Source organism: Vigna umbellata, chromosome 2, assembly GCF_029865625.1.
Source record: "Vigna umbellata cultivar VRB3 chromosome 2, Vumbellata_1.0, whole genome shotgun sequence".
Classification (NCBI taxonomy): Eukaryota; Viridiplantae; Streptophyta; class Magnoliopsida; order Fabales; family Fabaceae; genus Vigna; species Vigna umbellata.
Genome location: NC_142166.1, coordinates 52,331,324 through 52,350,854, shown reverse-complemented (window position 1 = coordinate 52,350,854; position 19,531 = coordinate 52,331,324). Strand labels below are relative to the sequence as shown.

At 34.1% G+C, this 19,531-nt stretch overlaps 4 protein-coding genes across 6 annotated transcripts; 2 read left to right on the top strand and 2 right to left on the bottom strand.

The window, feature by feature from the left end:
* The first annotated feature begins 26 nt into the window (after window positions 1-26).
* On the top strand, window positions 27-3,280 carry LOC124824569 (small ribosomal subunit protein mS80 (rPPR6)-like). 3 transcript variants are annotated; one of them, XM_088107481.1, is made up of 3 exons: window positions 27-1,502; window positions 1,680-2,115; window positions 2,566-3,280. In XM_088107481.1, exons 1-2 carry the CDS (start codon window positions 497-499, stop codon window positions 1,946-1,948), a joined length of 1,275 nt encoding a protein of 424 aa, XP_087963607.1. In that variant the 5' UTR covers window positions 27-496; the 3' UTR covers window positions 1,949-2,115; window positions 2,566-3,280. The 3 variants fall into 3 exon arrangements, with proteins under 3 accessions (XP_087963607.1, XP_047152965.1, XP_087963606.1); XM_047297009.2 differs by having other exon boundaries at window positions 33-2,115; XM_088107480.1 differs by having other exon boundaries at window positions 33-2,115; window positions 2,495-3,280.
* Window positions 3,281-5,352: 2,072 nt separating this feature from the next.
* LOC124824571 (DEAD-box ATP-dependent RNA helicase 47A) lies at window positions 5,353-7,555 on the top strand. The gene has a single exon (XM_047297014.2). The coding sequence runs from the start codon at window positions 5,695-5,697 to the stop codon at window positions 7,357-7,359; it is 1,665 nt and encodes a 554-aa protein (XP_047152970.2). The 5' UTR covers window positions 5,353-5,694; the 3' UTR covers window positions 7,360-7,555.
* A 2,000-nt stretch (window positions 7,556-9,555) lies between these two features.
* Window positions 9,556-11,495, bottom strand: LOC124824572 (fructose-bisphosphate aldolase 1, chloroplastic-like). The gene is made up of 6 exons (XM_047297015.2): window positions 11,266-11,495; window positions 10,901-11,170; window positions 10,694-10,803; window positions 10,521-10,611; window positions 10,143-10,412; window positions 9,556-10,020 (listed from the first exon to the last, which is right to left on the bottom strand). The coding sequence occupies exons 1-6, from the start codon at window positions 11,428-11,430 to the stop codon at window positions 9,742-9,744; spliced, it is 1,185 nt and encodes a 394-aa protein (XP_047152971.1). The 5' UTR covers window positions 11,431-11,495; the 3' UTR covers window positions 9,556-9,741.
* A 1,382-nt stretch (window positions 11,496-12,877) lies between these two features.
* LOC124824559 (endoglucanase 24-like) lies at window positions 12,878-16,639 on the bottom strand. The gene is made up of 4 exons (XM_088107479.1): window positions 16,037-16,639; window positions 14,500-14,799; window positions 13,860-14,021; window positions 12,878-13,759 (listed from the first exon to the last, which is right to left on the bottom strand). Exons 1-4 carry the CDS (start codon window positions 16,436-16,438, stop codon window positions 13,154-13,156), a joined length of 1,470 nt encoding a protein of 489 aa, XP_087963605.1. The 5' UTR covers window positions 16,439-16,639; the 3' UTR covers window positions 12,878-13,153.
* Between the last annotated feature and the right edge of the window lie 2,892 nt (window positions 16,640-19,531).

Below are 19,531 nucleotides of genomic sequence, written 5' to 3'. Positions count from 1 at the left end.
AGTTTTAGGTTTTTTGTTTTGGTTTGAGTATATAGATATGTAGTATAAATTATTTACTTTATATAAAATTATAATTACAACAATATTTAGAATAACAGTCATCATCGCTATACCTTTTTCAGAGTTAAACGCAACAAGAGATTGATAATAGTAGTTTTAAGGTTATGTATTTCCATGTAATGAGCAAATGAGTGATCTGCATATTTTCTTTTTGAAAATTTGAGCTACTCATTTGGATACTCAAGCGCAGCTTTCTAGAAAACCCTAGTTTAGTTTTTGACAATTCATTGTTTTTGCTTCATTCGGAAAGTTTAATATTCTTTACACTTCTTCCGTGAGATTGGGTATCCTCGTACACGACCACCTGTGGCATCATCAAGCCCGTCAAAGTAAGTGTTTTGAAGAACGTAAGCACACACCAATTGCCCAGCGGCATTACCAAAACCTATAAGTCTTGAATCCAATTTCCCAACATTACCAAAACCAACAAAATATCATGGCAATTCGAAACATCCGCGACAATCTCAGGTTGGTTTCAATTCCTCAATCTTGTAATTCTACTTTTCACTTTTCGTTCTTCTCTAATGCCCCACCTTCATCCAACACCCCAACTTCAAGTTCAGCTACACTCCTTTCTCCTCCCCGCATCTCATTTCGGTGTTCAACTCTCTGTTTCCCCCATCACCCTTTTGCGGGTTCTTCAACTCGTCGTTCTAATGTTGATAATGGGCACTCGCCCTTCAATCTCAATTTGCACTTTCATACTCGCGTGTATTTTTGTACTCGTACGTGTACTCCTTACTGGAGTAGGCCTCTTGCTACTTCAGAGCAGGTTTCTCAAATCATTGCACTGATTCGTGAGGATGGGGATGATTTGGTAACCAAGTTGAATAGTATGAACGTGTCTTTGTCCGATGCGTCAGTTGTTGACATTTTTCAGATATTAGCCCGTGACAGAGTGTCAGCGTTGCAGTTCTTTGATTGGCTTAAAGTTTCTGATCCTGATATTTGTTGTGATCCAGATATAGGTAGCTTGTTTGTTAATAACTGCGGGTTGTTGTGGAATTTTGAGGCAATGGTTCCTGTTTTGCGTGGATTTAGCCTTAAAAGGGTGTTTTTGGGAATAAAGGCTTTTGGGTTTTTGCTGGATTTAGGTTTGGACAAGACTTCTAGTATGAAATGTGTGAAAAAGATTATGACCGTGTTCAATGAGGTTGGCGGGGTCTATCAAAGTTTTGGAGTTCAGTTGTTGATAGAAATGTTTGGTCTTTCAGGATCGTTTGAGATAGCTGAGTTTGTGATAAGAACATCAGGGAGAAAGATGAAAAACTATCATGTGTTAATGAAGATAATGTGTAAGAGAGGTGATTGTAAAAGAGTAGGAGATTTGGTTGAGGAGATGGAGAGAAGTAATTGTGATATGAATGCAAGTACGTATAATTTGCTACTCAGTTGTCTATGCAAGAGTGGTAAGATCGATGAAGCTTGGCAAGTGCTTGAAGGTATGGAGAAAAACTATGGTTTAACTGATGTGCATAGCTTTGGTATTCTTATTAACACATTTTGTAAGAGGCATCAATTTGATTTAGTTTTGAAGCTTCTTGATAAAATGACAGTGAAGGGTATTGAACCAAGTATTTTGACTCATGCTGCAATAATAAAGTCTTACTTTGAATCAGGAAAGTACGAGGAAGCACATGCGTATGTGATTGGTTCTGCCGATAAGCTTTGCTATTCTAGCAATGCAAATTACAGCTTGCTTGCTACGCTTCATTTGAATAATGGGAATGTGCTGCTTGCCAGTAAGGTTCTTTCTGAGATGATGGACAAGGGTCTTAAACCTAATTTTTCAGCATACAAAAAAATTAAGACGCATCTCGAGAAGAAAGCTGAAAAAGATTTGTCTATGGAATTATCAAGAAGATACTTGAGCTTGATTGAAAAATGAAAGATTTTGAATTTTACATGACCAGATGCTGTAATTCCATTCATGTTTGCTTAATAGTTGCTCTACATACTGAGCGGTTCAGTTAATGACGTTTGCTTCTGCCATTTTGCTGGTTTCATCATTGATAAATCTACATTCTGCCCGTTTGCTCTACTTGCTTAATAATGGTAATTATCCTTTACTGTTTCTTTTGCCCATTTTCGTTTTCTTTACCAAGCTTTCAATTCCCTATGTTAAATCTGAATTAAAAACCCAGAACAAGATCATGTGCATTCACAGCATAGAAATTAAAAACTATTTTCTAAGTGGACTAAAATGATCTTCATGTTCCAAAAATTCAGAAATAAGTACTTGGAGTCAAGGATGAAGGTTGAATGACCATGGTTGTGTTTGAGTTTCTCTAATTTAAGAAATTACCCAGTTCATCTTCTTTTCTGTTTTACAAACCCATTTTCTGCATTTGCATTTTAATTCTGTTTTTGATTCAGAACTTAGTCTTCAATCTGTTTTTGTAATGCGTTTTGTTTTTCTATTTGCTGATTCAAGTTACACCTCAGAATTATCAATTGTTCATCATGGTAGTTAAATGTTGCTCCTGTAATAAATTCACGATGCAGCAAAGAGAATGCTCTTGGTTTGCCAGTTCATTGAGATCAAGATCGCAATATTTGTGCCCCAACCCTGGACTTCCCTGTCTACATGAGCAAGCTCAGCCAGATATATCATTAGATCCTTCTACAGGTCCAATTGATGCTTTTTGCCTTCTGATCCTAGAGCCGCTCATACTGTAACATAAATATGTGTGTTTTGATCTACACATTCACTATGGTTTCAACCTTAGACAGGTTGATTCCTTGATTTTTAAGAGTAACCAGAGGCTATCATTCAAATGAAGTGAGTGCTGCAGCAGAGAAAAGCTGGACTGTGGAGAGGGTCAACCCATAATCTGTTTTCTGTCAGTGTCTTGTTCCTATTTCACTGCAGACAACAAATTGAATGTTCCGAGGGAATATATTTGTCAGATATTCATTTTACAATGGCCACTGGATGTTCTTGCAGCCCTTTGAAGATTGCGCTTGTTCAATAAGCTTAGTAAGATTGGGTGTGAATCAGCCTCGTGCGTAGAGCATCGTATCAATGTAGACATATCAATTGGAACTAGTATAGAGGTGGAACCTTGGAGAGAACAGGAGCCACTATTTATCACTTTGATTTCAAGTAATGTTAATATCTTTTATTTCTATTTCAGAATTCTGATGGATTAGCAGATATAGATCAAACTTCTACTGTATGTCTGGTTCAATTTATTTTCAAGCATATTATCATATTGGATATACTGATAAACATGTTATATTTGTAATCAGGATCACATTTTAATAATAACATATTTAAAACCTAGAACTTATAAATTTAATAAAATTAGGATAAAAATTAATGACTCATTTCATTAATTTTTAAGTGCTAATATTTCTTAGTGTGTGTTTTAGTGATGGGATTGGGATTCAATTGAGATAATCCAATAGACTATTATTGATTCAATGGATAAGTTTTGATTCAATGTGATAATTGATGTTTTGGATTATAACATGAATTTAGTGCTCCATACACTTTGTTACAAGTTCAGGCTCAAAATATCTCTTAAAAAGGTGTTGTCCCTCCACACCCCAAGTGCTTCTACAGACTTCAATATTAGTGCTTCTACCACTTCCATTTTATAAACTTAAAAGTTATATGCAAATACAAAATAATAAACATAATAATATTAATAGTAAATAATATATTATTATTATTATTATATACTAACTTTATAATGACGAAGAACTAAATAAATTTCAAATCTTTAACAAATAATTTTTCTTTTATATTTTAAGTATTTAATAATATTTTATATTATTTATCTAATAAATTAAATACTTTATTCAAGTTATTTGAGTCAAACATGTCGGTAAGTTAAAACATAATATAATGTTAAAAATTATAGATATTAAATGTAAAAAAAAAAAAAAAAAAAACACACACACACACATATATATATATATATATATATATATATATAAACATTTTTCTAGAAATTTAGAACAAAAATTTTAGCATTTAAAAAGTAATTTGAAGAAAAAAAAAATATCGAATAGTAAAAATAAGATTGAATCAAACTTAACTTATTTAAGGGAAAATGTAGATAAAATTTTGCAATATATCACAAGTTTAAAACTGAGCCATGTAAATCCTCCATTAATATGAGAAAGAAAGAGAAAGATTGTTGAATATAGCGGGCAAGTATAGGGTATTTTTGGAATAAAAGAAAATAATGAGGAGGTGCAGGAGCAATTGGGGTGGTGGAAAGAGCAACACCCCCTTAAAAAATGAGTTAATTTTCAAAACTTAAAAACATTAAATCAAATCCAATCTACAAAACAAATAAAAATAAATAAAAAATGAAAGCACGTATTTCTATTAATTATATATACATTATTCATTATAAAACATATTATAATCAGTCGTTTAATTAATTTATTAAATATATCTTATTAAATGTATAAAAAAAATTCTATGTTTAATTTTTATCTAATGTTCATTTTTATTTGACATGCATCAGAATTTTTTAAGAGAAAAATTACAGATTTAATATAATTTTTAATCTTTATATTTATAGTAATTATTCAACGTTTTTTCACAATCTATTTTTAAGTCAATATAATTTCACATTTTTTAAAGATTCGATGTGGTTTCTGCTAATCTCCACCTTGTACAAGGTTTGCAGCTTGCATGTGTTTCAATATAACGAGTATAAAATACAACGTCATTTTTTAAAGTGAAGTTAAACTTGTATGTGACCACCACCCTCCATTTCTAAACAGAAAAAATCACAATAAAGTTTTAAAAAAAATACAAAAAACATATTAAACTAAAAGTAAATTCTAAAAAATATTGAATAATCATTATAAATATAGAAAATTATTATATAATTATATAAAAATGAAATTTCATTAACTTATTATTTTGAGTTGAAAATCATATCATTTCTTATGATTGAAATCAGATTAATGTATCGTACCTTCTTAATAAAACTAATATATGTAAATCATGTCCCTATATTTCTCTAACGCTACTTATAATGTTTGTTTTTGTTTCCTAAGTACAACAACTTTTGCTAATTCTTCAAATTATCATAAACATATTTTTATGCACAATACAAATAAGTTAAATACTAAATATGTGAATGCAACGGTGTTACAGATACATTACAGTCAAACTCGTACTAATAAAATTGTAATAACAATAATTAAATACTCCTTTGTTTTAAAATAACTATAACTTTTGTTGAGAAAATTTAAATTTAAAATTGGATCAAATGTTTTAAATTTAATGTATAAAATAAAAATCTTAGATAAACCCTGAAGGATTTTTCTTCCACAAACGAGAACAAAGAGCGCTGAAAGTTGTGGAGTTTCCCCATGGCCAAATTCCTCAATCAGGATAGCAATTTTCCTTATTCAGGTACTTGCTAGCTACTTCATGGCGATTGCTTCACATCGTGGAGATATTAGCATCTAGTTTCTCACATCTCTTGGAACAGAGAGTACCGAAAAGTTTTCATCTTTTTGGTGAAAGTTTTCTCGTTCTTATCCGTATCAGATTTTAAGGTTTCCTCCAAAAGGGTTTTAGCAGCGATTAATATTTTTTTTGTCCCATTTGGAGGACGAACAAGACATATACGAGATTGTTCTTTTTTTCTTGTTTATAAGATGTCAGCTTTGATTTCGTCTAGTTTTCTTCTGCTTGTTGGTGAGTCACTCCACTTGAGAAGGGCTCTGGCCGCTTCTAGATCTGTTTTATTGCACACTAGTGTGAAGTGTATGAGCCAGGTGGAACCTAATCCTGGTTCCCTCACCCTCTCTAGCATAGGTTTCCAAACTGAAACGGAAGCAGAGAACAGAACCAAATCTAAAAAGGTTAAGCCATTTGGTTCACCCAGTGAGAATCTCAAGAGCAAAGGAAAGCCCTTTGACACTAATGAGAAGAAGAAGAAAGCATTTAGGGTTGTAGAAAAACAGCAAATGGAGTTTGCCCCTTTTGCTGCAAAGTCATTTTCAGAACTTGGGCTCCCACATGTGTTGATTGAGAGGCTAGAGGAGGAGGGTTTTACTGTTCCGACTGAAGTTCAGTCTGCTGCAGTTCCCACCATTCTGAACAACCGTGATGTCATAATTCAGTCTTACACTGGTTCAGGGAAGACACTGGCTTATCTGCTTCCTATTCTCTCGGTTGTTGGACCGCTGAGGGTGAAAGGTGACGATGGTGATGAGAATGGGAAGAAGTTGGGAATTGAAGCAGTGGTTGTTGCTCCTTCTAGAGAGCTTGGAATGCAGATAGTGAGGGAGTTTGAGAAGGTGCTAGGAATGGATAACAAGAGAGTGGTTCAGCAGCTTGTGGGGGGTGCGAACCGAACCAGACAGGAAGACGCTCTCAAGAAAAACAAACCTGCAATTGTTGTCGGCACACCTGGTAGGATAGCAGAGCTGAGTGCATCTGGGAAACTTCGCACTCATGGATGTCGATATTTGGTGTTGGATGAAGTTGATGAGCTCTTGTCTTTCAATTTCCGGGAAGACATGCACCGGATATTGGAGCATGTAGGGAGGAGATCAAGTGTAGACCCAAGCTCAAATTCAGCAAAGACTGAGCGTCAGTTAATCATGGTTTCTGCAACTGTGCCCTTTTCTGTTGTAAGGGCTGCTAGAAGCTGGGGTTGTGACCCTCTTCTAGTCCAAGCTAAGAAAATTGTCCCACTTGACACTTTCTCTCCCTCTGATCCTGTCACTTTATCCCGGTCTTCGCCGAGCTCAGCTATGCCATCTCAAGCAGCTGTGGAGAGTCTGCCTCCTGCTCTGAAACACTACTACTGTGTGACAAGGTTGCAGCACAAAGTTGATGTGTTGAGAAGGTGTATTCATGCACTGGATGCCAAATTTGTGATAGCTTTCATGAACCACACTAAACAGCTAAAGGATGTTGTCTTCAAGCTGGAGGCCCGTGGAATGAAAGCTGTGGAGTTACATGGGGATCTAGGGAAGCTTGCTAGGTCAACAACCCTGAAGAAATTCAAGAACGGTGAGGTGAGAGTTCTGGTGACAAATGAATTGTCTGCAAGAGGGTTGGATGTGGCAGAATGTGATCTTGTGGTTAATCTTGACTTGCCAACAGATTCAATTCATTATGCACACCGGGCTGGCCGAACTGGTCGGCTTGGTAGGAATGGTACAGTGCTAACCATATGTGAAGAACCAGAAGTGTTTGTTGTGAAGAAATTGCAGAAGCAGCTAGGAATTCCAATTGCAACCTGTGATTTTTCAGAGGGGAAACTACTTGTCACTGAAGAAGAGAAAACATTAAGCACTTCTACAAGTTGAGGAGTTGTATTTTACAAGTTATTTATCATTGATGCAGTTTCCATGTTCCATATTTAATAATTCTTCATATTGCTTCTTACCTATTGTACTTATTGACAACTTATACATGAGTGAACACCAGATAAGTGATAAGGGTAGCTGATATTTGTTTCACATAAACCACTTATGATTCAATTAGTTTTCTCTGTATTGGATATAGAGTTTTTGCCTTTGTGTTTATGAACAACTTGGTCACAGATTACTTTGGAAAACATGATTTATATAAAATCAGTTGCATACCATTCGAATAACATAACCTTTTTGCAGAAAAAGGAAGATAAATCTGTTATGCATTATGATTGACCACAATTTCTGTTATTTGTATCACTGATTGCCATAACCAGAAATCTACTGACTAAAGGTTCAAACTAGAATATACTGATTGACCACAAATTCTGTTATTTCAATATGCTCTTTATGAAGTCATTGTCCATTTATTGCAACAAGAAATGGAAGTCAGACCTTTCCCCGAGTATGCCTGTTGTATTAATTCTTTTTGCATGTGCTCCAGTTGGGATTTATGGGCCAGTCAGTTGATTTATGGTTTTGATGTTTGATTATAAATAGGCTATTTCTATTTCCGATACAGAAATATGATTTATTCAGCTGAGTTTTGATTTTCCGCCTAATGCAACTAGAGTATTGTTTGTTTTCTACGATCATGAAACTCAATAATAGAGGTTCATTGTTAATATGTTTTAGAGTATTGTTTGTTTTCTACGTCTATGAAACAAGAAAACAACAGATATAATGCAAATCTGTTGATTGTAATATTTTAAAGTGGTAGTTTGACTTCTAGTTCCAGAGTTTCTTTCTTTCAGCAGTATCTTTGTTTCTTCTAAAGATATAAATGCTTTTTTAAGCAAATTGAGTGTTTGCAAATTTTCATTATATTCAAATGAATTTGAAAGGTTGGACAAACTGTACACAAAAAGGTGCAAGAGAAATAACCATGGTTTTGGAGACCAGGACTTACTTCTGCAGATAATCCCTCTGCTCCATGTCATCCCAGAACATAGTTCCAATACGATATATTTGTGGAATACTTAACCCCTGATGTATGAAAAAAGAACAAGAAAACAAGACTTAGGCTCTTTTTCCAGTACTTTACATATGTTATTTGGATAAAATATAAAGTAGATGTGATTGGTTGCATGGGGTGGTGAGTGTCATTATTATTCACGCTTTTCTGTGAACAAAGTTGGTGAAGAGGGAAAGAAACAGCACAAATATGTCACCACACGAGGGAAAAGACTTTATTTAAGTGGATTAGTTGTGAGATGGCCATTAAACATGTATTGAGCTTGATCCATAACAGTGTGAAAAACTGAAAAATGAAACTTAGAAAAAAAGTGTTGCAAATAGCAAATATATATATTTACCAATATTTAGAGAGTTGGGCCAACAAAAAAAAGTCCCAGTTTCATTCTTTTTTGTTTTTTCTTTTCTTTGTTTTTTCATTCCTTTTCTATTTTCTTTTCTTTGTTTTTTCATTCCTTTTCTATTTTCTTTTCTTTGTTTTTTCATTCCTTTTCTATTTTCTTTTCTTTGTTTTTTCATTCCTTTTCTATTTTTTCCTCTCTTTTTTTTTTCTTAAACGTCAACTTTTAGATATTTAATTTTTGAAATAAAATTATTTACTCCGGAAATTGGGTGTTGAAAACTTAAGAAAAAGTTTTTTTTATAACATTCTATTACTAGTTGACAATCTTTATAAGGATAAAATGATGTTATCAATAGTTAATTCTTGTATTTTTAAAGAAAAAGAAATAATCTCAAAAATAAATGTAAAAAAATTATGACATCAAAGTTTTCCTTTCTTTTAGCAAGAATAGAAAATTCATATTTATATCATGGCGCAATTGGTTTGATTGCCCAATTCATAGTTAAGTAGAAAGTACATCATGAATTGGTTTGAATGACTGCAGATGATGATGGTGCATTTGGAAAATGACAGGGGACAAATTTCTTGTACAACTTGCTCTAATAGAGGCATGTATAAGTTTCAATACGCTGTCGTTTCAAATAAAAACAACTGATCATGTAAGTATATGTTTCTTTCATTTCAAAATTACATATGGGGTTGTGGACAGTTGACACTGATTTTGTGTAGACGGAAGACATTTCAATGATGCACGTTGAAGTGCAAGATTCGAATTTCGATGGCGAGAAGTTCATTCATTAAGTTGAAAAGATACAAGTAATCAATATGAATAAAAGTAGTGTCCAAGACCATAAAAAGCACAACACAATTTAGACAGATTAATGTTCCATCCTCCAGCAAACAGCTTGGGTTACTGGAACATGTGTATGACATAGATTGAATTGAGTGCATGAAACATCTTAGTAGACGTAGCCTTTGACGAACATCCCCTTTGTGGCTTCATCAGATTCACCCTCTCCTGTGTACTTTCCAAGTTGAGCGAGAGAGTTGGACTTGGCACGGAAAAGAAGTGCGTCTTGTGCTGCTTTAACGTTCTCTGGCCGCCCTCCCCATGTCTTCAAGCAGGTGTTTTGGAGGGCTCTGGCATAGGAGAACGACACGTGCCATGGGTTTGGAGACTGGTTCATCGCGTTCAAGTTCAACGTTGCTTCAACCTCAGACTGTCCACCAGACAAAAACTGCACAGTTCAACACAACACAACTTTGGTCACTACATGAACCAATGGTTTTAGTAACATAACATAGGCATTGATGGATGTTGGAATTGGAATAATGTTTTCGTTTTTTTCTGAGCTCTTACCATGATTCCAGGGACAGCAGGTGGGATTCTCCTGTGAAGGAGCTTGAGGGTGTAGTCAGAAACTTGCTGAGGAGTGGCCCTAACCTTAGACTCAGCTCCTGGAGTAACCATGCTGGGCTTCAGGAGAATACCCTCAAACAGGACATTGTTCTCAGCAAGGTAGAAGAAAACCTCAGCCCACACCTTTTGCGCTACTTCGAATGTCCTGTCAATGCCATGCTCACCATCAAGCAAGATCTCTGGCTCTACAATGGGGACCAACCCGTTCTCCTAATTTCATTGCATTACATAATAAACAAATCAATAACCACCAATTTAAACAATAGAGTCATAATGTACTGAAATGACTAATGAAATTTGAATGAGTTTGTTTGTTACCTGTGAAATGGCAGCATAGCGAGCCAGACCCCAGGCAGCTTCCTTGACTGCCAAAGCAGAGGGACCGTTGGGGATGCTCACAACAGTACGCCTATAATGTTAGAGATTAAACACAAATTAAATTAAACTTCGGTGAGATGTGAAAATGATTAAATTCTGGGAAAAACACTGACCATTTGGCGAAACGGGCACCTTGAGTGTAGTATGCAGCCGAGCGAGACGCAAGACCATCCAGACCTTGGCACCAGGACTCATCGTTGGAACCAGCCAGAGGAACCAGACCCTAGTTTACAGTACACGAAACCACCTATATATTAACATTCATACACACTGCCATGAAAGTGAATAAGAGTGAGATTAAGTTGCAGAGGGTTAATTACCTTATCGACCTTGATACCGGGAACGATGTTCTGTTGAAGAAGGACGTCTACGATCTTCTCTCCGTCAACGGTGGATTGGTAGAGTGTTTCTTCGAAGAGAATGGCGCCGGAGATGTATTGACCAAGACCGGGTGCCGTGACAAGTAGTGTACGATATGCCTGGCGGTTAGCCTCAGTGTTCTCCAACCCAATCGACGCCAGACGCTTCCCGCAGGTTGCATTTGACTCGTCCATCGCCAAAATACCACGCCCCGGCGATGCAACTGTTTTCTACACTCACCGCATCAATGAAACCGTTACTACTCACCGCAACTAATATCGAGTTAGATATATGTTAGTTACGTTATATATAATATATAATATACCGCGGTTTTGACGAGCTCATCGGCATAGGAAGCTCTGATGGTGAAAGCGGGGTTGCATCTGACGACAGATAGTGGCGGAGTGTGGCGGAGGGTCTGAGCTTTGACCCATTCGCACTTGTCGATAACCGGAGATGACTTGAGAAGAGTGGCGGAAGCAGAGGCCATTGTTGAAAGTATGGTATACAATCTTATCTGAGCCACCACCACCACCAAGCTTTCTACCACACATAAAATCCCTCTCTGTGCTTTTATAACTCTCCAAATCATCTCTCTTTTGAGGTGAGGCTCCTCGTTTGACACGTGGATGATAATCTCTGCTCACATAGCTTCCCTCTACGCGGTTCAAATGCATGCAAACACCAAGATATTTTCTGCTCTTGTCGTCTTCCAATTTCACAAACCTTGGTTCTTTCTATGCAGTGGTGCAGATTCAACGACACCGTCGTTCCTTTTCCATCGTTCATATTAGGAGAGTGACAATTGTTAGTTGGCTTCTTCTTCTTGTTGTTTTTTTGTTTAGCAGTAATTATAAAAACCTTAAAATGTGAGAGTGAAGGCGTCCATTTCAGGCTTCCTGCACCCCCATCAAATGATTTCCATAAATGGAAGGGGTGATATTGATTTCTGGAAAAGAATTTCCATAATTATTTATTATGTTCTGAAAAATAAATTCTGGAAGTGATAGGTCTAAGAATAAAATGATACTGTGCATGAAGTAATTGCCCCCAGTATCATTACTTCATTACATATTGGAGATGTCAGGGTAGACGAAAATAAAAGGTGCTTCAAACTCTTCTTTTAGACCTGCAACCAAAAGCTTAATTGATTCTAGTATTTATATATTTTTAATTCCTGTATTTTTTTTATCACACTTGCTATTACTTCTCATATTTTTTTATTAATAAATTTAATCTTTAAACTCTATAAAATGTGTTAATTCTGTTTTTTTTTTCAAGTGTGATTGTCAAAAGTTCACTTTAAATAGAACGCACAACTAATTTCACAGTTCTTTTGGAAAAAACAAAATTTGACAGATTATAATCAAATTAAAAATGTGATTTAATTATGTTTTTAGTCTATTGAATTCCTTTTTCAGTCTGTAATTTAAGAAGTTCATTTTAGTTTCTAATACTGGATTTTAGAGATTAACAATTTAGGATTTAGAAACTAAAGTTTTATTTTTTTTTAATCATGAGATACTACAATAAATATTTTAAAAAATAAAAACACAATTTTCAGAAACTAAAAATATAATTAAGTCTAAAAGTATAAACACAATGACCTATTTATTGTCAAAAACATAAATGAATACTTTTTTTTCCATTCATTGATAAGTTCTCTAAGACTCTTTTTAATATATTAGATTGGTGAGTGAGTATTTTAGATTGGTGACATACTAATTGAACTAGTGAGTGAATCCATTTATATTAAACAGTTGGTAGTTTGGCGGATGCTTAACTGTTAGCTAGTTGAATCGCGTGAACTCTTTTATTGGGTTCAGTACAGAGGAATCCGCACATCACTGTAAATGAAGCCACGGGTATGATCTTCCAACTAATCATGACTCAAATCATGAACTCATACATTGTGATGTGCTGAGAAAAATCAAAGAAAAAGGAAAATGCACAATTACTCGTATTTCTTGGTAAAAGCATGAAATAAGAAATAAGAAATAAGAAAAAAAAAATTGTAGTTGTCGAGCGATTTGCTCTTCATCCGTCCCAGCCGAAAAAGTCACCAACAGCTTCTGGGACTTGAAATTGTATAACATTTTGCTTCTATGTATCCAACACAAAGCAAGCCTCTTCACTCTTGCTTTTCTCAAGATGAGAGACTCTTTTCTCTATATCTTTTATTATTTACAAAAGATAGCAATTATAGTTAGCAATCAAGGATTGGGGTTAGCAACAAAGTATGCTAAAATCCCAACGAATGGTGCATTAATATATGTTGTTGGTTCGGACTTCCTAAAATCAGCCCTATCATCCTCATAGAGATCATCTTCTCCTGGTCCTCCCACAATGGCTCCCACCAGAACATTAGGATTAGGATTGGATGAGTTGAAGTAGATTGAGCCTTCTTTGCAAGCAATGACTTGAGGATGGTCCTTAATGGAGGGTAAGGAGGAGCCACGATGGTGTATGCGCTGTGGATACTTGTTGCCATACCCAACCATGTACGACATACCCATTGGGTTATCGCCCAAAATGTAATCAACTTGCTTCTTAGCAAGCTGGCGAAGTGTTTGTGCATTAACATAGATGTTCCCACAATTGATGGTTTGTGAAGTGCGTGATAGGTAATTAGCGTAAACCAATTGGAGGAAAGCAATTGAAGTTGCATGCTGCAAGTTGCTGCCTCCTGGCCTGTATATGAGTCCACCGGGAGTGTACTCTATATGCGAACTTGATGTTTCGGGTATCAGCGTGCACAGAAAGCTCTCCGCCGAAGTCTTGTACGAATCAAGAGATAGTTCGTTTCCTTCTAGAACTTCCTAAAAATTCATGCGAATATTGTGGGAATGATATATAAGAGTACTTCTCATAATTTATAATTTGTCTTGTATTTATTGCAAGGACAAATGGGAGACTGACCTTAGAGACAAGAACATTAAGGCCAGCATGCTTGTTGTCCCAACCGAACTCATTTATGTTTTCTTCAGCACCGAGGGTTTTACCATTACTTTGAATGTAGTTCAGGAAATTGTCGTCTTGAGTGGCCCTTCTTAGCCATGCCGCTCCCCATAACAATTCGTCCTTTTCATGTTAAGTAAATCACAATTGACATGTAAAAAATGGACCACAATGCACACATATAATAAATACATAGATATTGCTTACAAATACTATTATATTTGTCCAATATAGTTTCGTGCTGATTGTCCCAAGGATTCTTGTGACCCATGTTAATTTATATCATGCGAATAAATTATATCAAAGCAAACAAGTAATTTTTTAGTTATTAAATAAAGTTTAATTTTTTAGTTATTAAATAAAGTTTAAATGGATTTAATTTTGAGACCAACGAACAAACATCGAATTATAGAATTTTACACTATTGCGTCGTTATTTGTCGTAATCTTTTTCTAATCCTGTGTAAATAAATATACGTGAATTGTGCAATAAATCTAGTGGACTGAAACTTGCAAACAATATCCTGTAAGGCTATTATTATGATCCATTGCATCTAAAAAGAAAAGACAAACACATTGAAAGTAACAAGTGAATTAATTACCTGATATCCATCGAAGTCACAATAATATGGGCAGACACCATCCCTAACATCAGCATTATCACTGTAGGCACCCCTATAGTTATCTGCAAGTTGAAATGCCTTGACAGCATTTCGTAACAAAGTCTCTGAATAAGCAGGATCCGATGAACGAAAAGCCATGGACGAAGCAGCTAGTGCCGCAGCAGTTTCACCAGCCACATCTGAAGCTGGATTCGGTGCATCAACGGCATACACAGTCCTTCTTGTGTCCATGTCCTCTGGTCTTTCCCAACAGTTGTGGTCAGAGATTGGATCGCCTACCTATATCCACACATACATCCACATATTCTTAATTAATTCTCATTAGTCGGTTCTTTAATTATAATTACTCGTTAAATTCACGGGGAATTGAATACACTGCAATCCTTGGAGCGTTGGTAATGTATATTCTTTCAAAAAAATAAATTAATTAATTAAATTTGGCCTTATGAAATGAGGAGAGGGAAGTTGATAAGCCGTGAAACTCACGGACTTCGAGAAACGGTGCACTCGTGCATCTCCAAAAAAGACAAATAATTAGCAAATAATACTCCTACTTTTTAATTTTAGTTATTCTATGAAATTTTATGTCACCACCTACACTAGCGTATTTTACGTGAGAAAATAAAAACGAAACAGACACAACAAAAGGTTCTTACATTATCTTCACCCACCGCCTCCCAAACATTTACGAAAAATCAATATAAAAATACGCCTAATTTATTTCAATTGTGTACCATTTAATAAATAATTTAATGATTTTAAAAATGGTAAATATATTATCCAAAACAATATATTTTCAAGCGTAGTGCCGGAGTTTACTAAACTTTGCTAAATAGAAAAGTGATATATATTTCTATAACAGGTGATAAATTTGATGTATTCCTAAGCTATAAATAAACAAACAAAACGAAAAGTGAAGAAATCCTCCATCATTGCTAAATCAACTGAAATGAACAGATAGAAATAAATAAATGCAGGGCGATTGTGGAATACTAGCACTATTCCCTCTCTTTTTTCGATAAAAATATTCTTCTCATGCCTCTTCGTAACACTTGTCATAATTATAATTAACTAACAAATAATCTATAGATATCATAGTATCAAGCCATAAAAAATGCATGACCATGAAATCTTATCAACATAATGCTACTTAGAAGTATGCAAATGATTACGATATAAAACCAAATTTTAAAAGTTTAAATATTGAAGACTCGCGAATAATATATTTAGAGAAACTATCGATTATGTAACGAGAAAGAACGAAAACTGACAGTCGTTAAAATAAAATATGGATTATATTAAATAGGTAAAAATAAATAAATAGATTAATAAAGTACATTATCAATTAGTAAAAACAAGGAGATGATGGCATACTTGCGCCCGTGATCCATGGACCCATTTCGAGTTAGGAGAATTTACTAAACAGCCATTGGCATAAAACGTTGGGTAGAAATGAAATAAAGTAAAATGAAGGGTATTGTTGGAAATGTGAGTTGTTGTTGATTAAGTTAGTTACCTGAACGAAAATGCGGTTGGGCTGAGAAACGGTTTTGAGCAAATAATCGGTAGCCCAACGGATTGCCACGAGCGCGTTTCTGTGCTCGTCGGGAGGCATCATGTCTCCGAATTCGATGACACTCCAGGAGAGCATTGTGGTGGTGAATGCCATGGGAAAGCCGAACTTGACGTTGTCGCCGGCGTCGTAGTAGCCGCCGGTGAGGTCGATGTTGTAGGTCCAGCCGTCGCCGAGACCCGAATTGGCGCGCCACTGCATTCTCTGGTCCTGCGGCAGGAATCCGGAGCGTTGGCCCTCGAAGAAGAGGATTGCCTTGGACAATGCCTGCCGGTAATCGTGAGCAGTGACGGAGAGAGAGAGAAGAAGGAGAAGAAGAAACGGAAAAAGGTTGGGAGGTGCCATTGTAGGTTGCGGTGGTTGGTTAACGGTGAGAAGTGGGTGTTATTTATATGCAGAGGTGGTAGAGAGGGAGTCACGGGGTGAAAACTTGAAAGCAAAGTTTGGAGAAAGGAACAGAGTAAGAGAGAGAGAAAGAGCGATTTGGAGGGAAGCGGAAGAGTATGAGTGCGATGAAAGCGCCGACAGTGAAAGTAGAGAGTGTCAGTGAGGTCACATGCAAACAGAAACAGTATCGGAGAGAAGAAGAGAAGAGAGGTGTGGGAGCTTTTATTTCTTGTGGGTCCCATTTTATTTCTTTCTTCTTCTTTCTTAATTCACTTTTATTCTTAAGCAGAATCTCTTCCTCACGGAAGCTGCACCATTATTATAACTAATACTCATTTATAAATTAATTAAATATCCGTATGTATGATTATTTATCATGTAAAAAAATTAAAATTAAAATTAAATTAAATTTATATTATATTTTCTATTTTTCTAATTTTATTTTAAAAATTTATAAAGTATTTTTTTAAAACATTGACTATATTATTTATACGTGTGAGTTTTAAAATTATTTATAAATATTTTTAATCGGTAAACAATAAAATTAATAAATAATTTTTGTTCTAAATTAAATAATGGATGTCCAATTCGATTTGTTGTTTTTTTTTTCATAATAATCCATTTCAGTTTCTTCTGATTTTTTTAATGTAAGATGGTGTAATAAGATTATAATATCTTTTACATTTATTTGAAATTATTTTTTATTTTATTTTTCTTTAAAAATATAGAAGTTAATTATTGTTAAAATCATTTTATCCTTATGAAAATTAACCAATGATAACCTAATTAGTAGTCAAATGCTATGGTATAATATATTCTCTACACCCATCTTAATTACGATCTTTCTGTTACATTCTCGCACATTTATTTCTTGAAAAGAATAAATGTTATATAACATTAAAAACAAAAGTTCGTGTATACACATTTAATATATATAATTGTAATCCGATACCTATTTATTTTAAACGCAAATTTCTCAATAGCAGAGAGTCATTATCATTGAATGCTTAAACGTTCAAAATTATATACATTTATTGTAATATAAAGACATTTTAATGACCTAATATACAGACAATAAAAGAATTTAACTGTATTTTTAAGTCAGTGTAAATATGGTTTCATATTATTTCACTCACTAAGGAAATATTTATTAATTTAAAGAAATTTATATTTTTAGTCGTCCTTTTTCAATTTTATAACTAACTACTTTTAGTTTAAAATACCAAAATATTAATTATTATAATTAAGGTTAACAAGTAACATTTTCAATTTTAAGAGAATTAAATTATTTAGATACATTATGAAACCCATTGTATTTGAATTTATAAGATACAGTTTAAATTAAATAAACAAGAAAAATGTCTCATAAAAAAGTTTATTTAGATTTAATAAAATTTATGTTTTTAAATAAATTATATTCTTGTAAGTTTTAAACTCTTTATACTTTCTCAACATTTTGAAGTTGACCACCTATCGTTTTTAAGACAATATTATATAATTGAGAAGACATTCAAAAATAAATCATTTTTTGAATTAATTTTAAAATTGATGTTGCTAGTTCTCTTATAATTGAATCCATGTATGAATTAATTGAGAAATAAGAATCATTATATTATTTTAATAAATAGTGATATTGATTTTATAAGTTGGTTCACCAAAGTTTAATATGAATAAGAGAAAAGTAGGTAGAAAATTAATTAAGAAAGAGTTTATTTGAGTGTTGTTTCATACTTGATTGCCACGAAAACAATTGCAACTATTGTAAAAGAAAATAGCTAAAGTAGGTTTGTAAATTTTTGTCAAAAAAATTATACCAAAGTTTGTAATTTTTATTAGAAATATAGTTTGCAGTTGTTTACTAGAAATCTGTTGGGTAACAATTCTTTCTTTTTCTTACTACTTGTGGATGTGTATTGAGATGTCGAATCGTATTAAATTTATTGTGCCATTTTATTTTTACATGTGAGTATGTTTATGGTGAAAGAAATTATTTTTGTATTGTGGGATTTTTACTAATGATATTAGGTTATAATCGAAATTGTTTTTTAGAAAGGTTAGCGTTTAATTTTTTTTTTATGCACACATGCGGTAAAGTTTGTTTACTATATGATATCTGAACGGTATGGGCGTACGGTATCCGACAAACATCAAGGCCGGACGGTCGTGGCAGGTAGGTCTCCGAACATGATTAAGGCAAAACACTAGTTAAGGTTGATTGAGTTGTGCTTTTAAGGCTTTGCTAATCTAAAGCTCACGACCAAAACTATAATTACATGTCAAAGGTAAAAGATAGACAAATTTATTAATTACACATTTATTATCGCGCTTAAATTACCGATCGGACCATTCCTGAGTTTAGCATTGGAGCACTTTTAACATGTACCCTCCCATGCGGACAGAACGGACGAAATTGGGACAACGGATAAAAGAATCAAATAGAAACTAGACGGAAACAATAGAAAATGTGCAAGATTAGGTAACTCGACCCTATAGAGGATCAATTTAGTTTAATTTGGAAGATATTTATGTTGGATTCCACGTAAATTATTGATGAGTTGTTAATGCAAAAATTGTTGATATAGAGTTTGAAATGAATGACAGTAATGACTGACAACATAGATGACACATAAATGAGTTTTTGCATACAGTGTTGGCAATTTATCATGTTTGTTTTAGATTACTAACATTGTGGCTTTATTGTGGAGTTGTTGTTTTTTCTTCTGTATGTGAAATTTTTGACAAAGAGATAATATATTAGTTCTCATGTGAGTATTCACGAAAGTCTCACGTTCAATAATATAAAGAAGAGAAAAATGTGAAATTATTATAAATGTCAAAAGTCTATACCACAATTCAACAGTTTTATTACGTAGTTATGTCATGATAATAAAAAATTACATCTTGAATAATAATATTTTTTATTGGATATTAATGAATATAAACTTTGAGGTGTCAAACTACTTCTAAGTTATTTTATATTTTTATCTATGCTATTACATTTAGCTGTGTTTTCCAAAGTTATAAGTTGGAAAATTGTAAGTGTCATAAATG

Coding starts and splice junctions, on each gene's coding strand:
- LOC124824572 (XM_047297015.2), bottom strand. CDS start 11,430: ATGGCCTCTGCTTCCGCCACTCTTCTCAAGTCATCTCCGGTTATCGAC. Junction 11,171..11,265: donor ATGAGCTCGTCAAAACCGCG/GTATATTATATA, acceptor CGGTGAGTGTAG/AAAACAGTTGCATCGCCGGG. Junction 10,413..10,520: donor GCTATGCTGCCATTTCACAG/GTAACAAACAAA, acceptor CAATGAAATTAG/GAGAACGGGTTGGTCCCCAT.
- LOC124824559 (XM_088107479.1), bottom strand. CDS start 16,438: ATGGCACCTCCCAACCTTTTTCCGTTTCTTCTTCTCCTTCTTCTCTCT. Junction 14,800..16,036: donor CCAACCGCATTTTCGTTCAG/GTAACTAACTTA, acceptor GTGTGGATATAG/GTAGGCGATCCAATCTCTGA. Junction 13,760..13,859: donor TTAATGTTCTTGTCTCTAAG/GTCAGTCTCCCA, acceptor ATGAATTTTTAG/GAAGTTCTAGAAGGAAACGA.
- LOC124824569 (XM_047297009.2), top strand. CDS start 497: ATGGCAATTCGAAACATCCGCGACAATCTCAGGTTGGTTTCAATTCCT.
- LOC124824571 (XM_047297014.2), top strand. CDS start 5,695: ATGTCAGCTTTGATTTCGTCTAGTTTTCTTCTGCTTGTTGGTGAGTCA.